This window comes from Lutjanus erythropterus, chromosome 3 (genome assembly GCF_056507025.1).
Source record: "Lutjanus erythropterus isolate fLutEry1 chromosome 3, fLutEry1.hap2, whole genome shotgun sequence".
Classification (NCBI taxonomy): Eukaryota; Metazoa; Chordata; class Actinopteri; order Lutjaniformes; family Lutjanidae; genus Lutjanus; species Lutjanus erythropterus.
This window is the reverse complement of record NC_139319.1, coordinates 4,460,465-4,483,822: the sequence shown is the minus strand read 5'-3', so window position 1 is coordinate 4,483,822 and position 23,358 is coordinate 4,460,465. Positions and strand designations below refer to the sequence as shown.

The 23,358-nt window shown below is 39.1% G+C and overlaps 1 protein-coding gene across 1 annotated transcript; it reads right to left on the bottom strand.

Annotated features, from left to right (window-relative positions):
* Positions 1 to 1,617: 1,617 nt before the first annotated feature.
* LOC146329478 (B-cell receptor CD22-like) lies at positions 1,618 to 22,193 on the bottom strand. The gene is made up of 12 exons (XM_084714749.1): positions 22,061 to 22,193; positions 17,226 to 17,582; positions 16,890 to 17,105; positions 15,319 to 15,675; positions 14,858 to 15,085; positions 12,477 to 12,740; positions 8,989 to 9,249; positions 8,170 to 8,430; positions 7,527 to 7,620; positions 7,371 to 7,422; positions 4,446 to 4,666; positions 1,618 to 4,283 (listed from the first exon to the last, which is right to left on the bottom strand). Exons 1-12 carry the CDS (start codon positions 22,113 to 22,115, stop codon positions 4,211 to 4,213), a joined length of 2,439 nt encoding a protein of 812 aa, XP_084570875.1. The 5' UTR covers positions 22,116 to 22,193; the 3' UTR covers positions 1,618 to 4,210.
* Positions 22,194 to 23,358: the final 1,165 nt, after the last annotated feature.

Genomic DNA, 23,358 nt, shown 5'->3' with positions numbered 1-23,358 from the left:
TTTTAGTGGAAGAGACAAATAAACATATTGTTGAGCTACAGCAAAAAACAGTCGAGAACAGCAGATGACAAGATATAAGAAACAGAATCAGAAATACTTGATTGATCCCCAGGGGGAAATTGGTCACGTGACAGGTGCTCTTTGCAAGAATAGAAAAGATATATCACATGGTGCAATTTGAAGAGAAAATATAAAAAATATAACAAAATGTTTAAAAAATATGTACAGTGTTATTCACTTCACCTGTCAGTGGTCATAATGTTATGCCTGATAGGTTTAAAGGCCATTGATTATGGTTGTTATCACTAGGGGATCATATATTATAGCCAGCGACATATATAAAACAATAGAAAAAGGAGGTGCACTTATTTTACATGTACTAAAGGCTGGGTGCGAGACCTGGTAATATAATGCACATTAACATGAAACATTAAGAGTTACTTACACCAATTACAACTCAAATCTTTAGAGCAAAAACAGCGACATGCTCCTTTAACAGCTGCTCAAAGACATGACATAACATAAAGCACAGTGGTCTGGGTGTAGAGTTAAAGCTAAAAGTGAATTGAAACTGATAAGACAGAGATGTTTTAATTTAACTCTTGTTGAGAGAGTCAAGTTGTACATTGTTCACAGCTGCTGTTGCTTTGACAGCTGCAGACAGTGTGTACATTAACTCTCTAAGTTACAGTTGAGTGAGTTTAATGTTTTGGACAGAGTTTACAGTAATCCTCAAGCTAAGTTTAACAGTGGAAAAGTTTTGATGGATGTCAAAAGCAGTGGTTGAGGTGTGGTTGGCTTCAAGCACATCACAGCTTCCTGTTTGAGATTCTGGAGGAGTCACGGGTTTCATTCAAATGGACAGCGGACATAAGATATGCAAACAAAAACAGTGTTAATGTTCACAAGATCTTTTAAATTTAGTTTTAGTCTTATGCCTACCACACTATGACTTCAGTCTGACACCCTCTCATGTCTAAAGACAGTTTGTCAGACGTCACAGAGTTTTGTCACAGACTAAAGTTTTGCGAAGACCAGGGATCTTGCAGGTTCACTATTTTCAAAACTACACAGATTATTTTGGTCTTGTCCTCACGCTTGTATTTTTGACATAATGTCTGCACATTTATTTCCAATATATTCATTCTGAATTTTCACTTTCCTATGATAGAGTATTGTTTGAAGTTTTTACATATTTACTGCAAAACAAGTACAAAAAACAAACTAGATAAATAAATAAATAAAACTATATCACCAATTTTTATCATATTAATCAAAAAATGTCATATCTGTAAATCCCATCATATACGACTTTTAGGTTTTGAAAATGAGGTTCTGATCCCCTGGCATTATTAAGCTCTATAAATAAAGCCTAGTTATGTTGGTTTTAGTGAGAGATCAGCAGCCACATAAAAGGGAGACAGATAAATCTATAAATATTTAGCAATATTTAATATCCAAATCCAATAACTTTTTTAAAATTATTTTAATGACACTCCTATGACTCAGAAAAAAAAGAAATTCACTTGCACTTTGAAAGAAAGTAAGTTTCAAAAGTTCAAAAATTATGATGTGAATCTTATTTATTGTGATCAGGTTTAGAGTTTTAGAGCTAGTTTCAGGGTCCGTTGTGTGACACAACTCACTGGCACGTCTTACATGACAATACGTCAAAACTTCAGAGTGTAAAAATAGCCTGTGTGCTTGGTTTGTTTCCTGTCTGTGGTCAGGTCAGGAGTGTGAAAGTACAGAGAAAAGCAGAAACACGGATGTGAAACTTACAATTATGTTGATAAGGTGAAGTCTTTAATGTTAAAGAACAGGCACACAAGGTCCAAACATCATCATGTATTCATAATGAAATGCTGATATCCTCGGCAGAAGTCTTATTTCGGCCAACCTGCATCATCATGACACAGATAAATCAAATTCTGACTGACAGGAGTTTAGGGAGTTCTGCAGCACTTTAAAGCCTCATTTCAAAGAGGTGTGGTGGCTTTTTACATGGTAAGGTGCTCACTCAACTTCGTGAACTGTGAGACAAAGGCCAGACATTTTTTCTGGTTTGAATTTGCATGTCAAATCTGTGACTTTGGCTGTGTGAATTAGCGTAGTTGCTCAACATTTTCGGCCTTAAATGCCCTCAATCTCTCCCTGTGAGGAAAAGCAGTGACTGTGTTTCATGTCCACTGTAAGATTAAGGCCACAATAAGGAAGCTGAAGATGCGGGAAAGAGGAGTGGTCAAGAGCAGCTATGAGTCCTTTGACAACCTGTGTGAGTTTCTCAGCGAAGTGCAGAGGCAGACCCCGACCTCCATGGAGACCTGAGGAGACCGCTCTGCAAATACTTCATGCCATCACAGGTCTCAGCTCCCAGGGAGCAGAATATACTGATTTGTCTGACAAGGCGCTCATGTTTCTCATGCATTTTTCTGTCACTTACACTGACATCCATTCAGCCATACATCAAGACTTTTTTGTAAACTTGTAAACTTGATTGTTAGAGCACCACCTTTAGTGTTGTTTTGGTTACCTGAGGAGTGGTTGGAATTTGCAACCCACCTGCCAATATTTGTACATTTCTGTCTTACAGTTTTTGCTGCACAAACACTTTCAGCGGAAAAAAGAAGAAAGAAAGAATAATCAGAACAAAACCATTAGTGGTCAGCAGCGACACTGCTTGGATGCCTAAAAATATTTTATTGATTGTATGGGTTTTGCCCTGAAGGAAATTAGCAAGTCACCCATTGATACATAAAGTTTAAAAAAAGGAGGAAAATGTCCACCCACAGCTGCAAAATGAAAGCAATGTACACATTACTGCATATGTAATTATAATTAATAAGATATAATTAATAAAACAATAAACAATAAAAAAATAACAATAAAAAAGAGGCGGGGTACACCCTGGACAAATCCCCAGTTCATCACAGGGCTGATATATAGAGTTAGACAATTATTCACTCTGGCATTTACACCTATGGGCAATTTAGAGTCACCAATTAACCTATTATTCTGCATGTCTTTAGACTGGGGGAGGAAGCTGGAGTACCCAGACACAAATATATCACAAATAACTCCACACAGAAAGGGCCTGTCCCAGCCACAAACTACCCAGCATCCCAGCCAGCTGGGGGATTCAAACTCAGGACCTTCTTGCTGTGAGGCAGCAGTGCTAACCACTGTGCCACCTGTGAAATATATGGAATATAAGTATGTTTTCATTTGTGTAAAATCACCTAAAATAGGAGTTATTGTGTTTTCATTTTCTTGGAATGAGCCCTCTATGGCTACAGATGGCCTGGGTCCTCTTCCATGGGGACCACCATGTTGTAGCCCAGAATGAACAAACTAAACAATGACTCGAGATATAGCCTTACACTTTTTACATGAGTTCTGTGGCCACTGGAGCTTTTCCCAGGCCCGGTTCAAAAACAAAGGTCCAAAAACATTCATTGTTTAATATTTTGTGCCCTCAGTTAAAATCTGAATAATAAATTGCAGGTGCATGGCAGTAGGTCACACATCCATGGTGTCTGCAATGTCTGTGTGTGCCTCTGTTTGGGAGTATACTCAGGGTGTCTCATTATGCATCTTCTGTTTTGGTCCATGTATGTCCAACAAGGTGAATATAGATCAGCAGGTGTGGTGACTATTAAGTAATCCACCAGTCAAATCATTGTTCTCATAGGTCTGAAACAGCTGTGGAAAGGAATCACAAAGAAGTTGAACTGGCAGATGCCGCTCAGCTGATGATCTGCAGTCAGCACAGCTGCACCATCGCAGGTGCATCAGGCAGAAATCCCCAGGAGGCAGAATGCATCTTTCATCTGTGATGTATCTCATTGTTGGTGCGCCTGTCCTTCATACAAATCAGAATAATGTCTTATAACCAACCAGTCTGATGAGTATACAGGTCAGTATGGTTTTACTGTAGCAGTCTGGTGTTGTGTCCAGGTGATTTAATGAAGATAAACACAGTGAGCAGACGTGTAACAGCGTTGCGCTCTGATGCGGCACTTCTCTGAGCCTGCAGATACAACATAATTGATTCCATTCAGACAAATAAAGGAAACTATTGCTAAAAAAGAACGATAAACTATATTCACTTAGTACTGTTGACAACTCTGACCAGTTGTGTTCCAGCACAATCTGTTCATCATCACCCAACCCTGGCTGCAGGCTGCAACACACCTGATTTGTGTTGTGTTCATACTCTTGGTTTTTTGGCGACTGTGCTGTACAATGCAGATGAGTCCTCTGCAGCATTTTGACTTCTTGGTCTGTGAATGAAGAAACATACTTGGAGAATTCTGGACAAACAAAATCTCACAAAAGTAACTAGTTTAAAATAGCAAACAGATGCCACAGCAATGAAACAGTGGGAATAAAAACAGTGACAGTTTTAAAGTTTGTGTAGCAAAGAAAAATTCTCCTGCACTCACTCTGGGGAAGCACTAGCACTCTCAAATATGACAGAAGTGTACTCCACACTTTCATCTTCCTCCTCTTCATTCTTGGACTGAGCTTCACAGATGTTGGAGTAGAGAGGATCTTCCTGGTTTTTGGAGAAGCTCACACTGGCATAGAAAAGTTCTTCCCGCTCCTCTGCTGGTTCTCTCTGTCCTGCAGCTGAACAGTTGTCGTACACTGACTCCATGTTTTCCTGAGAGGTAAACAACACATAGACAAGAGTACTTACGTACTTAGCTTGAGTATGACTTTTATTAGCCTGTACAATGAAATGACCATGTAGTAAAACATCTGCAGGGTTATCAAAAATACATATTTGAACTCATATAGAGTTTTGGATATATCCATCATACAGATGCCTGCCTTCTCTTGAATATAATGGAATTAATTGGCATTCATCTTGCAGTGCTCAAGTCCAAAAAAAAGATTTTAAAACCTCAACAGAAATGTCTCTTCCAGAAATCATGACCCAGTTACTAAAGATAATCCACAGACCTTGTTGTGAGCAGTTTCATGTAGCAACTATTTTTTGTCTATGGTAGAATCGAACAGAACTACTTTCTCACGGCAGGTGAATTCACCAGAACTACTTGCTTTGCAGTAGAAAGAAAGTAATTTCTTGATAAATAGCATAGCAGTTAAGAGGATTTTTTTTTTTTGATTTGGAGGTGTACTGTCTCTTTAATGGTGAGGGTTTGAGGCCTTTGTTGAGCCTCATTGAGCCCCAGTTCTACACACGGTGTCACTGCTTTATCAGCTGCTTGATCAGTGCAGTGCTAGTATGATGGCATGATTATGGATGAAAGAATGCAACCTCAGCATAACCTCTCCAAGACTGAGCTCCTTGTCCTTCCAGCCTGTCCGTCTTTACATCAAGAAATCAGTATGCAGCTTGAATCCACCCAGCTCACACCTACAAGGTGGACATCATGATTGATGATCATCTAACCTTGAAGGCACGTGTGACCTTGTTTTCTCAGTTTTGCCGTCTTTCCCTGTAGAACATTAGGAAGATCAGAACATACCTATCTGAGCATGTAGCCCAACTGCTGGTACAGGCTCTCAGAATATCATGCATTGATTACTGGAACACTTTATTGGCAGGCCTCACTGCATGCATGTTTAAACCTCCACAGATGATCCAGAATGCAGCAGCACATCTGCTTTTTAACCAGCCAAAAATAGCCTATGTCACTCTGCTGTTCAGATCACTCCACTTGCTTCCAGTCATTGCCCTGACACCTGCCTACAAAACAGAAATTAAAACTGTGTTCAACAACCACAACAGAGTCCATATATATGTACATATTGGTTTTAATCCAATGCATTGTATGCACATTGCCACTGGCACTGCCTTAAGGCACCTACGTCCTATCAGACTTGAACTCTGCTCCATGTCACTTAGTTGTGTTGTTCTCTTCTGACTAGATCTTTGCTTGTGCTGTATCAGTTCTCAGATGTACATAGCTTTGGATAAAAGCATCTGCTAACTAAAACTGTAAATTGTAATTGATCAGTGGTGCTGATGCTGATCTGAGAGGACCCAGCCATAATCATATGGCACTGATCATCCTGGAAGTGCTGTGTGTGTTTGTGTGCACTGCAATGTGCACCTGCGGCCACAAGGCGGTGCCACATGACTTGTGAAAATGTGTGTCCCTGCTCAGGAGGTGAAGAGTCAGAGAACAGAGGTCAGACTAGTCCTAGTGAGCACAGATCATGGAAATACAGGGAGTCTTGGAGGGTCCTTGAGACCCTCAGCAAAGTTTGGAGGAGTCTGGAAACATCTTCTTCTAAATAATGATTTGTAACTTGTACATGTCAGTAAAAACGGCTTTTCAAAACTGTACTTGTCCAGTATTAATTTTTCTAATTGCAAAATTCACTCATTCACATTTAATTACAGAATAATATAGTTGTGTTTGGTCACTCAGTTGTCTCAGGCCTTCTTACATGTGTGGCGGTGTTATAAATTGTCTGAAATGTTGTGTACTTTAGAAAACCTAATGTTACTCCATAGAACCTGAAATCAGTGGATAGTTTTACTGCTTTGACATTATGGTTATGTTTGGTTGAATCAATATGCACCATGCAGGACAATGATTCAAAGAGAAAGTCTGGTAGGGTATAGCCTAGTTGCTTGCATTGGCTTGCATCCATGAAATTGTGTACACTGCTTACTGAGTCTGTGTAGGCTAAGATTTCAACATAACACCGGAACACTCAATAGGGGGGACCCCACTGATTGCCACTGGGCATTTTGCGCACTGTCACAGATTGCATGATAGTGATGCTAAAGTTAGCAGCTGTGCCCACAAAAATGGGATCAAAGTGATCTTTACTCTGCAAATGAAATAACTGCAAAGCTGATTCTAAATAAGTCATACTTGTCATCTGTTACCATGCAAATGGAATTTTAAGCTGAAATATTGAGTGGCTTAGTCATGCTGTTTCAATCTGCAAGAGAGAAATAACACAAGACCTGGATGTATTTTTACCAATTTCCTTAGTAAGGAGGATTGATACTACATGGACAGACACACAGAAGCAGGCAACTTCTCTAAGTTACATTAGGAAAGACACAAACATATGATTTGGCATCTTGTAAATGAATGCTAACTTGTTAATAGCAATCAGCTTTGAAATCCAAGCCAATCTGGTCTGGGGATGCTGAGCCAACGTTGGGTCTAACATTTCTCACCTCTGCATGAGTCTGCATGCCAGCTTTCAAATAACAGACCAGTCTGGGTGCAACATTTTCAGGTCTTTTGGGGTTCAGGTATGATTTTTTGACCCCTGAAGACCTGTGAGTGGGTTGTCCTACATTTATGAATTGAAAATGAACAGGATGAGAAAAGAGAAGGTGAGAGTGAACTACCTGAACTCTTCGTCCTCACCTGTGCTTTGTTGTCTGGTCGCTCTGTGGTTTGTTTCAAAGACCTCTTTCTTCTGGATAGGGGAATGAACGACAAAAAACAAATCATCAAATGAAATGACTAAACAAATTTTAGTTGCATTAGTGAATTTAAGCACAGTAAAACTGTGCTACTCACCTAATGAAGAAGAAGACAGAGAGGAATATGACTGCCAGAAAAATAGTCAGAAAAATACCAGCGATTGATCCAGCACCTACTGATTTCTTTGAACCTGGGAAACAGTGATCAAATGGAAACACTGACAATTAGTTATGGAATCACCTAATTTTTTCACGCATATGATCCCACTTTCTCTGCAATGTCAGTGTTCATGCATAAGATACATTAACTGTCTGCTGGAAAATCATTGAATAATAAATAGATGCCTATGTGTTCCAGACCCATTAACTTTGTAATGTTAAAGAGAAGATCTGACTGTTGCAGCAGGATTCCTTTCCCTATAACTTGGATAAGCAAGTGTCATAGTTGCAAATACTTTCGCAAATGTTATTATGTTATAATTCTTTTTTCTACCCAATCCTTCCATAAAAGTGAATGTTTACCAATACATAACTTTAGGTTATTCCAAATACAGTGACAAGCTTTGCATATCTTTTTTTTACTGACATGTATTTGCCATCTACACTCTCAGCTGGGGAGCAAAAGAACAGAAATAAATTAGTTGGTGTAACTAAAACAGGCTTGTGATGGCTTGTTTAACTGGATGGTAAAGATGATGTGGAAGTGGGTGTTTGAATGTTGGTTATTAAGCATGACTTACTTGTCACAGCAATCAAGTGTGAGGTTGAGTTCTGATGACTTATTGCGTTTTGGGCTTCACAGTAATAATTCCCACTGTGCTCATGCCTGATGTTGGTGATGGTGAAGTTCTGTCCTGATGCTTTTGGTGTGTCTATATTCTCCTTGTACCAGGTGTAAGTCGCTGCTGGGTTTGCATCACTGCTACAGGTCAGAGTCACTGAACTGCCCTCCACTATCTCACCAGAGGGACTCACAGATAAAGAGAGAATCTTTGGACCATCTGGAGGAGAACATATAGAAACACGTTTTTTAGGTAAAGACAAATTCGGTTTGAGTGGCACCTACTGGGAGGGATGGCAAAGATAAACATTAATAAGACATAATGCATACACAGAAGACTGATGCTCCACTTGATATCATTAAGCTCTGCTGCAGATTGCCAACATGGCGGAGACACTGTGTAATGACTAGTTTGTAACTATGGTACTCAATGAAAAACATAGAATTAACAACCTGCACTACATCAGAAGAGGTATTTGCTTGGTAAATTACTCATGTGACAATAAGGATCACCTGCCATTTTGGTAGTGCCTGACTCTCATTATTATTATTATTATTATTATTATTATTATTATTATTATCATTATTATTATTATTATTATTATTATTATTATTATTGTTGTTGTTGTTGTTGTTGTTGTTGTTGTTGTTTTTCAGATTTGTGCATTTTCCTGTGCAGCTCTCAATCTTGTGTTGGTTTCATAGTCATCCAAACTTTGAGGAGCCCTGACTTGAAGTCCCTGACAGTCAAAGTCATTTACTGATATTTTGTACTTACACTGGACATCTATATGAACAGATGTAGAGTTGATCTGGCCATGCTGATTCTCAGCCATGCAGTGGTAGATCCCGCTGTCCTCTACGCTGATAGAGGTGAAATGATGAATGCCTTTTGGTTCTCCAATCAGTGCTTGGTTCTTCTTGTACCAGGTGTATTTAGCTTTGGGATTAGCATCACTGCTACAGGTCAGAGTCACTGAACTGCCCTCCATTATCTCACCAGTGGGACTCGTTGACACAGAGAGATGCTTTGGACCATCTAGTAGTCAAAAGAGAGACAAAAGGCCTGTTTAAGGCATGGACAACCACAAGCTAGGAGGGGGAACATAATTATTTTAATGAATTGTTCCAGTGCCACAGTGGTTACTATGTTATCTACCTACCACTTTAGAAATCCTGCTTCATGAGACAGGCCACTGTTGCCTCTACAAAGCCATCTAGCAGGCTATAGTAACCACTGGACCTGTACATGTAATGTGGCCACAGGTGTCCTCTTCATAACCCTTTCATGTGAAGAAATTCGGTTGCCTCCAACAGCACAAATATTTGAAGTCATCTAAAATCTTCTCACATTATGGATAAAACAGGATTTCATAATTTGCAAAGCAATGCACCACTGGCACCTCAAATTTTGGGAAACCCAAGGCCACTGTAATTGTTGTGGCTTTATTTAGAGGTGCACTGTTCATTGATAGTGTAATACCTACAAGCTGCGGTGGGCTGGCAGGGCCATCAGTAGGGCTGAACGATTTATCGTTTTCTGATCGAAATTGCGATTTCAGACAACGCGATCACGTGATCGCCAAAGCCGCGGTTTTTTGCAGTGCTCCTGAGGGCTGTACTACGAAGCAAGCTCAACACAGAGCACAATTCACTTTCTTAATCCAGGCTTTCGTCTTCAAACTCTGTGCGCGCTCACATAAAAGGGGCGTTTGTTGCGTCATTTCACTCTTTTTCCGCATGAAATGAAGCGATCGCGAGCCACTTACTTGAAGCAAAATGATCAAGTTGTTATAATTACGAGCTGTGGAAAGTATACTAAATACATTACGGCAAAAAGCAACATTGTTGCTGCAAATAAAGCAGGAGAAGAAGAATGATGTCAGAAAATTACTGATGGACTAAATGTGGTCTTAATGCTGCGGTTTATTCTAACATGAAAACTGCTTATTAAACAATAAAACTCCATACAGCAGATTTAAACATGATGAAGTCTGTCTGACACTGTCCTATGATGACAGAGACGTGGACATCACTTAAGTTTTTGGCTAAACGAACGTAAAATGAGTGTAACTGATTTAAGATTGTCCGTGATAAATGATGATGAATTTTCTTATCAGTGATCTGAGCTGCAATATCACCAAAACAAAACAGATAACAGTAAAAAGTATTCAAAGTGTCTGTAGTTGTTTCATCATTATTTTAGTGTGTGGATTATATACGATGTCAATTTAAAGTGTTAATATGATCTGGAGCAAACGGGAAAATGACTCTGCATCACCAAACGGAGGTTACCATGACAGCGCGCTGCAGACAGTTTGTGCCGCTGTTACATTTTTACATTATATGGATTCGTTCGGTGATATAACGAACATACAGCTCAGCAACTTTTCATTTTTAATGTCTTCCCTCAGTTTAAAAGCTATATCGCTCATAAACAACCTTGTTAGGACAATTATAAGTTAAAGAACGGCGCGTTTTACAGACGATTTAATCATAAACTCTTAACATAACCTGCTGCCGACCAGGTTATGAGTTTAGCATAAATTACCACGGTGATCTAGCAGGTTAAAAGAGAGCCACTTTCGTGACACTGAAAACCCTGGATTGAGACTCAACATAGCTCGCTAACACATTAATCTCGCTTCGTAGTTACACTCCTCTGACGTGCATCACAACCAACAATGCAGCAGCCTCATATTAATGAATGAACTTAATGAATGGACCAGACCTGTTGTGTGTGCGTGTGCGCGTGTGTGTGTGTGTGTTTGTTTATTAATTTATTTATTTATACGGATTTAATGTGATGATGTGTGCGAATTGACTTCAGTATAGTCTGTAGTTTTTCTCTTAATGTTATTTTTCTTTAAGCCCTCACAAATACCTAGTTTGAATAATTAATAATGATTGTAAATGTTACTATACATTGTGAATATTGCACTGAAGCTTGATTTGAAGAAAAAAAAAATCGTGAATCGAATTGAAATCGCAATATCTGCCAGAAAAATCGCAATTAGATCTTTTCCTAAAATCGTTCAGCCCTAGCCATCAGGGCCTTCTCTGCTGGCCCTGTCAAAATTAAAGTCTTTTCTTTTTTTTCATAGTTACATTAATGTGTGTCTGAATGTGCCTGAATTCAATTACTTTTTCGGTAAGCTATCCATAATATATCCAGAATGAATATGGTTATTTATTGAATATGGTGATGTGTTTCAGTTTTGATGCACATTGACAGTGTCTAATGCAACTTAAGCATAGTAAGTGAACTCACTGTCAACTACACCTGGCTCAATATTCTGCAGGAATAGCTGTGGTAAAATATTTGGCATATAGGTCTAACTTACATATTTAATTTTTGTTATTGAATTCAAGACGGTGCACTGATAAGATTGTGGTTATAGTTTATCAGTTGAAGCTGCACGAGGAACTGGTGAGTGCTGTTACATTAACTGCAGAAGCATGTTTTTGTGCCACGTGGTGTGTGTGTGCAATCTGGTTTCTGAGTGATCTGATTGTGATGCTGTACTAGCTGCTATAATGTACTGTGATGTGTGTCTGTGCTGTGGTTTTTCAAGACCAACTGTTTTGATGGTGTTGATGCAGTAGTGACTTATTTGGCTGTATCAGCACCCGCACGACAGTGGGGATGGAGGTTGTCTTTTCGGTGACACCCTGACTGAAACCCCACAGGAGATACTGTTGAAATGCCCTCTGTGTTGAGAAGCAGAGATGGCAACCCTACTCGTCAAAATCAGCCCTTCACGTCCCTCTGGCATTTCATACTGATTAAATGATCCAAACTATCCTTTTAAATATTTCAACTCAGTGTCAGGTTTGGTCAGGTAGGTTAATAGCTAACTGACCTCCTTTGGTTTCCACACAAACAACTATTAAGATATTAGACACACACATTTCAAGCCTAACAATTAAGTTGTTACTGTCTGTTGCCACCATCAGTCACAACTGTTGGGGGAGATCAAATTAGGCAATAGTCCAAATTTAGCAATATCTTTTTCATTGTGTCAGTGAGATTACTACAGGGAGTTTTTCTGCTCATGTGCAGTTTCTCAGTGTCACAGTGTTTGTAGTTGTGGTGTTATATGCATGGAAAGAGGAGTTTTCCTAAAACCAAATTCAACTCTAAAGTGCATCATAGGAATATGAGCAAGCAGAGCTGAAGAAAGTAGACATAATCAGAAAAATCTTCTCCTAAAGACTGAGCAGATCTAAGTTGTTTGTTATTTTTAGATAAACTGGTTCACTTACATTTCACATCAATAGAGATGGATTCAGATGTCCTCCCCCTAAACTCGTTCTCAGCTGTACAAAAATATGTTCCTGAGTCAGAGGACTTGATGGAGCCGAAGACAAGCTGTGGTTCCTTACTGAGAGGTTTGAGGTTTACATTGGTCTTGTACCAGGTGTAATTAGCTGCTGGGTTAGCGTCACTGCTACAGGTCAGAGTCACTGAACTGCCCTCCAGTATGTCACCAGAGGTATTCACTGACACAGAGGGAACTTTCGGAGCATCTGGAGAAGATATGAATATGCATTACTTGAAGATTACAACATGATGTCACAGATGACTGACTAGTTGAATTAAAAAAAGTGTTTTGATAATCCCTTGTATTTGTCACAGCAACTGCCTAGAGTGCTGATCCTGGTGCAGGTTAGACTCATGCTGGTGGGAACTCACAGACAAGCCAATAACAAAGACAACTTGTTAATTTGAACAACTATAACTGCAGTTACTAGTTACTTTTCTGTTTAAGATTTTAAATGGAAACAAAGTTATATTTTGCAAGAAAAATAAGATCATCTTATAAGGTAAAACACATCATCAAAGATTACACCACTGTTGCAAATAGTTTGCCAATTATTACCATTATTTTAGATTGTGGTTGTAGTAGCACTTCTCTGTTAATCTCTCTTTTTTAAAGGTTTACAATGAAACATGAAAGGTTACAGGCTGATAATATCTATTCTGTCTCATTAAAAATTTGTTCAGTTAAAGGACCAGGGTGTAGGATTTAGTGACATTAAGTGGTGAGTTCATAGATTGCAACCAACTGAAAATTGCTCACCTCACCCTCACCTGCCAAGCATGTAGGGGAATACAATGGAAAACATGCAAAAGACCCTGTCTTAAGCCAGTGTTTGGTTTGTCTGTCCTGGCCTACTGTAGAAACATGGCAGTTCAACATGGTCGCCTCCGTGAAAGGAATCTCCATAAAAATGTGATATTTTGCCCAGGGGCAGTGCTGTACATTCTGCATTGCAATGTTGTGTGCCTGATGCACATTCTTATCAGCTCTCATTGAATCATCTAATCAACATGTGGATGTCAGCAAAATTGTAACATAAAACATGTATTACTAACATAATCTTTGTCTTAATCCCAAGATTAAACATACAGGAGACCTCACACGTGATTATAACTTAAAGCAGAGGTATGATCATCAGTTTACAAAGCTACTCTTAGATTTAGGCTCTTTTTACTGCTGGCTGCAGCCACGACTAACTAATTAGACTTCCCTGTAGATTTTCAGATGGCTTTTACCTAACTGTAGATGCATTTTCATCACCTCCTCTCTGGACTCCTGCAACAGTCTCCTGTATTATTATTACTAACTCTGAAATTGACAGAACCAGCTCTCATTGGATCATCTCATCACCTTACGGATAAGTCAGAAAAATGGTAACATAAAACATTTATTACTAACATAATCTTTGTCTTAACCCTAAGATTAATCATGCAGGAGACCTCATGCCTGATTGTAACTTCAAGCGGAGATGATTTCTTTTGCTGCTGGCTGCAGCCACGATTAACTTTAGACTTTCCTGCCAATTTTTAGATGACTTTTACGTAACTGTAGATGAATTCTAAAATTGACCATCATAACATTATACTGGTAAATACAACTAAATCAGGGGTCTAGTTTCCCCCTCATCAACTGATACAGTTGTTTTGAAAACAGATGAGTAAACTCTGTCTCATTTCAAACAGGTGGATCAACTGAGTTTACCTGGTTTTACCCCCCACTACCCCTCTGAAACAAATATTGCTAAAATGTATTGACAAGATGGACTAAATTATGTTCAACAACAAAAATATTCTCAGATGTAGGGTCTAAATTCTGATATCAGTGTGGTATCTTGCCCAAACAGGCTGACAAACTTTCAAATAAACTTATATTGTTTGTAAGTATTGTTCAGTCTAGTTCTAGTTCTAGCTTTACAAATAAAATTAGCTTATATTTTGCCACTCAGTCCAACTTCTTTAATGTACTCAAAGCACAAGCTGAAAGAGTGAACTTGCAATCAACAAGGCGTGCAACACAATGTCTTGCAAAATTATGCCCATCGGGATGAAATAGGGACTCCCTCCATGGAAGAAGACCCTCTGTACTTATTAAGAACTTGTAGATTCCTGTAAATCTTACAACTTAGACCTTTAACTCCAATTGCCAGTGTCATGATATCATTTATATAAGTAACTGACCATGTTAATAGAAACACACACACACACACACACACACACACACAAAAATCACATAATAGGAAACACTTGCCAAATTCATCTGAAACTGTAATTGTGTTTTAAGGTCAATGTGTATGTGTGTCCTGACACAGTGGAGTAAACTCACACACTGGAGGAGAGGGGTACCTCTCATGTCCTTTGAAAGCACAGGAGATGTTGTCTCCAGGATAAAAGTCATCTGTATAAGAAGAAGTTTCCTTCCCCATGACTTTCTGTCCATTCTTGAACCAGACGTAGGAAAAATGAGCAGCTGGACTGCAGCTGCTGTGACACTTCAGCTCTGCCTCGATAAAAGACTGATGGACTGTTACTTTGGTCACCTGCACCTGCAGAGCTGGATATGACAACAAGAAGTAATATTATTATAACTGGTTATGAAAGAAATCAGTGATTGATGTACATACAAATAGATATAATGATAATATCGTATATAATAATATGAATAACAGATCATTAGTAACTAACACTTATTATAAAAAAATCATGATGCTTGATCATTTTTAACATGTTCAGTGTCTTTAAATATACTATGTTGTTGTATTTACATCAGTTTGTGTTCATCAGTACCTGTGACAGTCAGAGTTGTACCAGGTAAACTACTCCTCCATTCAAACCACTCTGTTATGAATTTGAAGTGATATTCAGCTGAATCTCTCTCTGTCAGGTCAGTGATTCTCAGAGTGGATCGTCCTCTCACTGTTTCAAGGACCTGAACACGACCTGCATACTGGGAGTCTTCACTAAGGTCCTCAAGCTGTGAGGGACTTTGCCACTGATGAACATGTTCAGGACTGAACCAGAATTTTGATGTGATCCATTCATTATTACTGCTGTATGTGCAGGAAATGTCCACTGATGAGCCTTTCAGGGCACAGATGTTTCTGTCAGTGTACGTCACTCTGTAGCAGGTTTGACCACGAACACCTGAAAGATAAAACAATGTTTTGATCATTTTTAAACCAGAGTTGGTGAAGAGTCACAGTGGGAGTCTCCATATTAAAGATACATGTAGTTTTAAGGCTCCACCAGATGGTGTCATGTTAGTGGAAGACTGTGGAGTAAACTCACACACTGAAGGAGACGGGAAATCCTCATGTCCTTTTACAGCACAGGAATAACTGTCTGCATAACTGAACTGGACTGAATAAAAATAAGATGTTTCTGACTGAATTTTCTGTCCATTTTTGTACCAGATGTAGGAAGTTTGATAAGGTAGACGACAACTGCTGTGACACTTCAGCTCTGCCTCAGTAGAAGACCGTCCAGTACTCCATTGGGTCACTTGTACCTGCACAGCTGGATATGAGCACAAGAAAGAATATTGTTATAACTCAGAGTAGCTCAGACTAGTCTGACACACATGAACTGATGAAGCTTCTTGGATGAGAGGAGAAACGTCAATGACCCGGACGAGTGAGAACATTCACGGACATTGTTATAACTAGTAATAAAAGACATAGATTATAGATGTACATACACATCACCACAACAGTTAAAATGCCCTGAAATAGTAAAGAGCATTAGTAACTACACAACTGCAATTACACAAACTCTTGATGGTTGATCATTATCAACATGTTCAGTGTTTATAAATATACTGTGTTGGTGTATTTACATCAGTTTGTGTTCATCAGTACCTGTGACAGTCACAGTTGTACCAGGTAAACTACTCCACCATTCAAACCACCGTGTTTTGAATTTGAAGTGATATTCAGCTGAATCTCTCTCTGTCAGGTCAGTGATTCTCAGAGTGGAGCGTCCTCTCACTGTTTCAAGGACCTGAACACGACCTGCATACTGGGAGTCTTCACTAAGGTCCTCAGGCTGTGAGGGACTCTGCCACTGATGAACATGTTCAGGACTGAACCAGAATTTAGATGTGATTAATGCATTATTACTGCTGTATGTGCAGGAAATGTCCACTGATGAGCCTTTCAGGGCACAGATGTTTCTGTCAGTGTACGTCACTCTGTAGCAGGTTTGACCACGAACACCTGAAAGATAAAACAATGTTTGGATCATTTTTAAACCAGAGTTGGTGAAGAGTCACAGTGGGGGTCTCCATATTAAAGATACATGTAGTTTTAAGGCTCCACCAGATGGTGTCATGTTAGTGGAAGACTGTGGAGTAAACTCACACACTGGAGGAGACGGGAAATCCTCATGTCCTTTTACAGCACAGGAATAACTGTCTGCAGAATTAAAGGAGCCTGAATAAGAAGAAGATGTTTCTGACTGAATTTTCTGTCCATTTTTGTACCAGATGTAGGAAGGATGACCAGGTAGACGACAACTGCTGTGACACTTCAGCTCTGTCCTGCTAGAATACAAACTGCTCACCTGAACCTCAAGACCTGGATTAAACAGGAATGTTATTTTAGGGAAAAACTGTCAGCACACCCTTGCAAATACACACACAACACACTGATATTATTGTTTTTGATATGTTGAACATCTGGAAAAAAAAATGTTACCTGTGACAGACAAAGTGACACCAGACCAACCAGTATAACTTCCACCTCGTTGGTTTGTTATGAACCTGAACTTGTACTCAGCTGAGTCTCTCTCTCTCAGGTCTGTGATTCTCAGAGTGCAGCTCTTCTCATACCAACTGTACTGCACATGACCTGCATACTGTGAGTCTGTTCTCACATCCACAGGTTTAGTTCCACTCCATCCAGTGAACCAGAATGTTTTCTCAACTGTAGTATCACGGCCATTTATTCTGGATGGGTAACTGTATGTGCACTTTATTTCCACTGTTGATCCTTTAACAGCACAGATCTCAGTAGAAGTGTAAGTCACTCCCCAGTCATTCTGAGCCTGTATCACTGTAACACAGAGCACATCAGAAACTACAATCAGACTCAAAACAACATCAGGAGACACACTTTCATCTGTAGTGGAGCTGCTTCCCAAAATTACTTTGGCTCTTGTGCCATCTCACTTTAAGTCAGTGTAAGACAAAGACAAATTGTTTTTAGGTGGGAGAGCATGGACAAACATTAAAAAACTTGTATCAAACTCCTTTACTTCTGACTAACTAGAACTGAGCTTAAGACTTATTCTGTATCAAACATAATTTTCTTACATTTTTACTTCTTTGTTGGGGATTTTCTATTATCTATTTTAAAATTTATATTCACTGTATTCAAGTTTTACTGTTGTCTCACACCATGATTAATTCAAAGGAAAAGGAAAATATACATACAATCTCTGCAGTTTATGTCTGAGAGCACTGAGGCAGAACGTCATACCGAGGGTGCAGTGAAGGAAGAGCAGTATACCAGCAATATTGAAACTGTAACAGTTATTTCTCTATGATTTTTTTTTAAAAAAGCAGAAGACTAAATATTAGCAGGGTGTAAAACATAAAAATAGTCTGCTCTGCTCAGTTGTTTTGCTTTCTGTGGTCAGGCTGCTGCAGAGTGTAAATGGAAACTAGGGCAACACAGAACACTGAGGTGTGGGCAACAAGCGTGATATGTTGATACCACAAACAGACGCATTCAAGAGAGAAAAGATGTTTAAAGTGTCTGCCTTAAACGTGGAAGTTTTTAAAGGTTGAAATTCCAGATGTGTTCAGGAATAAGTTAAACTGTATCAGATCATTTTTAAGCATTTGACTGTTGATGGTTTTCAAAAGTTGACACAAACACACAATTCAGATTCATCAGAATAAAAAAAAAACAGGAAATCTGAATTTAAACAACATGGCAGTGAATCTGTAACATATTCAAAGAAATTTGAAATACATTTTATTGTAACACTCCCCTAATGTCATTGTTAGCTTCTTCAACAAAAATAAAAATACTCAGTGAGGCCAAATGATATTTTCAGAGTTAAATTCCAGGCAGCAGTTCACCAGGTTTAGTCAGTGACACACTGAGGGTGTTGGATCTCTGGTCTGGTCTCTCTGCTAACTACTAAGGGAAAAATCTGGCTCTTTACCTGTTAGATCCTCCACGATGTTCATCAGCTAGTTGCTAACTTCATCTGTTGTTTAGTGCTGGACAGGTCGCGCATTGTAGGCTTTTAGACCCTTTTCTCTAAAAACAGCTGACTGCTGCTGGAAATTAGATTGATGAGAGCATGGAGAGTGAAATAAGACAGTAAAGTTGCGGAGCAGAGAACCTAAACAATTAGCTGAAGGACACTAAGGCTGCATCCACGCTGCTATCACACTGTTTTATTTTTAAAATGCAGGCTTTGCTACATTTAGAGTAGCTTTACAGTTGTTCTAATAACCATTGGCCTACATTGATGTTATAACGCCTAACTGTTCACACTACACACTAGGAAGTGCATGACTGCACCATCACTGAACTGCTGCTCACACATACTGTGTCCACACCAGAGCATGTGAGCGGAGCGGAGACGGAGCGAGCAGGAAGTGAGAGCAGAGGAGGATTGGAGGATGGAGCGTTGTCGTATATCCCGCTCCGTTCCGCTCCAATTTCGCTCAGGTACCGCTCACACCACCAGTCTGACATGTGCCCAAGCACCCACTGCACAGACACCCACACTATTTTGAACTGTCCTACTGATGAACTGTCTAGAATGTGTCTCTCTCTCTTCATCTCCTCGGTGTGTGTCAGTGTTCAGTTTGCTGTCTGTTGTTGTCTAAAACATCCTCACTGATGTAAACTGAGGAAAACTGATGAACATTATCTTGCTGCCTTAATGCAAAAACATTGAATATTATGCACCGTTTAGTCATTATATAGACTGAGCTGAAAAAAGGATAATATGTTATTAAAGAAATAAACTATTGTTAACAACAATAATAGTGAAGAAATAAATAGATCCATATGAATAACATCCTTTTCCTAAAATACTGCTGGTTTCAGTAATTTTAAATTTGAAGCCTGCAGTGAACCACTGAAGCTTCACTTGACATGTGATTATTGAAGCTTTTAGTGCATTTTGGCCTACAAGAAACGGTTTAAACTAAAGCCGAATTACAAGGCAGATTTTTCTTTTTTGGACAAATAAATGGATAGAGGAAGAAGAGAAAGAGAGACCGAAAAAAAAAAACATACTGCACAGATGTAGACAATGAAACTGTAGTGAGAGGTGTCCTGTTGCTGATATAATGTCAATATGACTGTCAACAGATCATCTTTAACATGTATTTTTGCTGAGAACCGTGCACCTCACAAAGAAAAAACAGACGAGCCTCCAAATCTTTAGAGGAAGCACGTTAAGAGCAGCACATGACACATCGACTGTGTGAACCCTCTAACCGCTTAATATGGGCGGCAAAACGAAATCCAGCAGGTAACACACATGCATAGCAGTCTGAACAAGCCGTAAACTGATGGAGACTATAGGGACAGGAGGAGACAGGAGGTGTCCTGTACATGATTCAGGACTTTTAGCTGTGGGATCACTGTCACACACTTTTTAACCTGACGAAATACATGGAGTTTGATACAAGTACAGCAGTTTTAGCAGCTTTTGATCTGTTAATCAGGAAAAATACCAGCACTTACGTGCATATATGTGTCACTGTTGTTATGAAATGATTTGCATATATAAAAATATACATTAAACATTAAACTGCACCAGAGTCTGGAAACAGAACAGGTTTGACCTTTTCAAGCAGTCTCAAGACTCAACATCAACACTTCATTAAAAAAGAGGAAACTGAAGACAGTCTGGACGCAGTGAAGAAGTGAAGAAGTGAAGTGAAGAAGAGGTCTATTGCAGGAACGTGTCAACCTACACAAAGTAGCAAATTAGTGTGCAGGAACATGTTTATGTGTTGCTGGCTTCCTAGTCTTACCTAGCCTAACAGCCTAGTCCAGTTGTGTAACTACTTGTGTAGGCGGAGCCAAATAAATGAGTAAATAAGCAAAGGAATCACAATATCTTGTCGCTTATTACTGTTAACTAATAAATGGTGCTAGTTTAACTTTTGTATAAAAGCAATATTACACTTGAGGTTGTGCTGTCAGTCTGAATATCAGCACAGCTGTTATTATCTTTGGCCTTCGGCCTGCAGCCTCGTGCCTACGACCGAATCACAGTTGAGATGATATTCAGTCCAACAGCACTCCCTCTCCTGTGATATTGTTTAATCAGTGAGACTACAGACCCAGGTGTCAAGTGTGTGACATCATGACTTCTCCATCTAAAAGCTAACATTAGCAGCTGAAGCTATGATGCTCGTGTGTGTTTTTGCACTGGGATGAAGTCACACAACAGTGTCTCGTTCCTTCTCCTCATGACTGATAAAAGGACCAGGAGTCAACAAAACTACCACAAATTGTGACTTTCTTGTCTTCTCAAATTATCTTTTCAACTGACAAAGGAATCAAAAAATAAATGTCTCTCTCCACAGACCACCATTTGTATTTTTTCCAAAATTAGGTCCCCTTGCACACCCCAGAAGGGGCGTGGCTTCAGCTCTCTAATTACATTGCCTAAGTATCGCCTCCTTTTGCTCTGTGCTCCAGTAACAGCTGAATAAGCTTGTTACCCAACATATATACATTTATACATATATACACATATACGTACATACATAATATCAACAGTGAAACATCACAATGGATGACAGCAGCTGCAGCTTCACTACCAGCTCCTGCCTTACAGCAACTCTGAGGGGACAAACTACCTCAAATACAGAGGACCTTTAAATCATGATGCGACAGAGTTAGAGGGCTCAGTAGTTGATGATTGTCCTTATACTTATTAATTCCTAAAAACACTCACACTATTTTTAGATTTATTTATATATTCTAACTTTGGTAAGCAAGGCTCTCCATACTACTACCATACATAAACTCAGATTAGTTTCTAATTATGCAACACAGGTCTTTTTAATTTGAAAAGATTACTCATTTTAAACATCATTTTGCTAAACCTTGTTTAGAACTACAAATCGTGCAAATTTACTGTCATGCAGACAAACGCTGGCTAGTCTTGGGTCTGGCAGAAAGATGCAGGAAGTTCCACAGAGGTACGAACCTTACTCAAGAAATTATTTAGAGGATTTTTTTTTTTGTAAATATGTGTACAGTTACAACTTCCAGCCACACAAAAACAGCTTCACTGTCTTTAATGGTGCAGTTTATGGAGTTTAAAATGTTCAGGTTTAAAGGTACGGAGATGCTGCTGGTGTAAAAATCACACAGCTCTCTGTTGTTTGTTCTGTAAAGACTTAAATTTAAAGAAAGACAAGTGAATGTCTGGTGTTTCAGGGATCACATCAAATAGCAGAACATCACCCAGAAAATAGTTGTTTACTAAAAACACATCTTCCTTCAAACTAACTGCTAACTTCCAATATAAATATAGATACCTTGTACAGAGAGAAGGAAGACAACAAATCCACTGGCTGCTGCTGTTAAACTCATAGCTGCTCCTCACGTCTCTGTTAAATCAGCTGCTCGATCACGAACATGAGAAATGTCCGAGAGTGTCTGTTAATTACCATCAACATGTCTACGTCTGAAAAGGAGGAACTGGTCTTCAAAGACAGTTTGCCTCTCTATCATTGGACGTGTCAAACAGATATTGAAGTGCTAAAAGGCAGCCTGACTTCCTTCCTCTTTATTATGCATGAACAGACAAATGCCTGTAAATCCCCGTGTTGAAATGAAGAAATGATTCTTAGTTATTTTTTTGCAAATTAGACAAAGACTTCTTAAAATATAGTTTTTGGAAAGTACTGACGAAAGACATTGCGTGGCCTGGTAGAGCGTCTAAATTTTTCATTGGAGGAAAATACACAACAAAAATGTACAATGGCAGACAACGCACAACAACATGTCCCAGTCCTTATAACAATTGGGCTATAAATAATGAATGCAATAAAGCTAAAAGTGAAATGAAACTCTGATAAGACGGAGTTGTTTTAATTTGTTAAACCCTTGTTGACGGAGCCAGATCGTACATCATTCACAGCTGTTGTTGCCTGACAACTGAGTGAGTGTGAGTTTAATGTTTTGAACAGACTGTGCATTAATCCTAAAGCTAAGTGCAGCAAAAGAAAACTTGAGAGCAGAATGTAAGGTGTGGTTGACTTTTGGCACATTACAGCTTCCTGTTTGTGCGTCTGGAGGGGTTGTGGGTTTACAGTGTTTAAACAACTGAGATGGGAGGTGCACTTGATAGTGTTAATGATAAACCCGCCTCCACATGACTGCAGACAGTTGGTGCAGCTATTCAGGTGAAACAAGACACACATGGCCCATGAGACCAACAGCATAAAGATAAAAATCAACAAAGGCAAAACTATTGTTGAGATACTGAGATTAAAAAAAAGACTGGTGTTAACATCACAAAGTGCTGCAACGTAAAGCAGCCAATCCATTAATTAAAACTATTAACCAGGAAATCAATATGCTAAAATGTGATTTTTAAATGTTAATATGAGGCTGTTGGCATATAGAGGTTCTTAAAGCTAACATGCTAACATGCTCATCCTCATCTGGTCAGGACCACTGACATAAGATGGACAACATCACAACAAAAGTGAAGCCAGATCATCTTGACTGCACCCTGGTGGCTTGCTGCAGTATAAGGGATAAATCCCTCCCCCTTCATGTTATCAGATGGGACATGTGCTTCTTCTAATCTGTAATATGACTAGAACAT

What these genes read in the sequence shown, in the direction of transcription:
- LOC146329478 (XM_084714749.1), bottom strand. Translation starts at nt 22,115, where the DNA reads ATGAGTTTAACAGCAGCAGCCAGTGGATTTGTTGTCTTCCTTCTCTCT. An exon ending in TCTGTCTTCTTCTTCATTAG is followed by an intron (nt 7,423 to 7,526) that starts GTGAGTAGCACA and finishes TCCCCTATCCAG; the next exon opens with AAGAAAGAGGTCTTTGAAAC. An exon ending in AGTGCTAGTGCTTCCCCAGA is followed by an intron (nt 4,284 to 4,445) that starts GTGAGTGCAGGA and finishes CTTCATTCACAG; the next exon opens with ACCAAGAAGTCAAAATGCTG.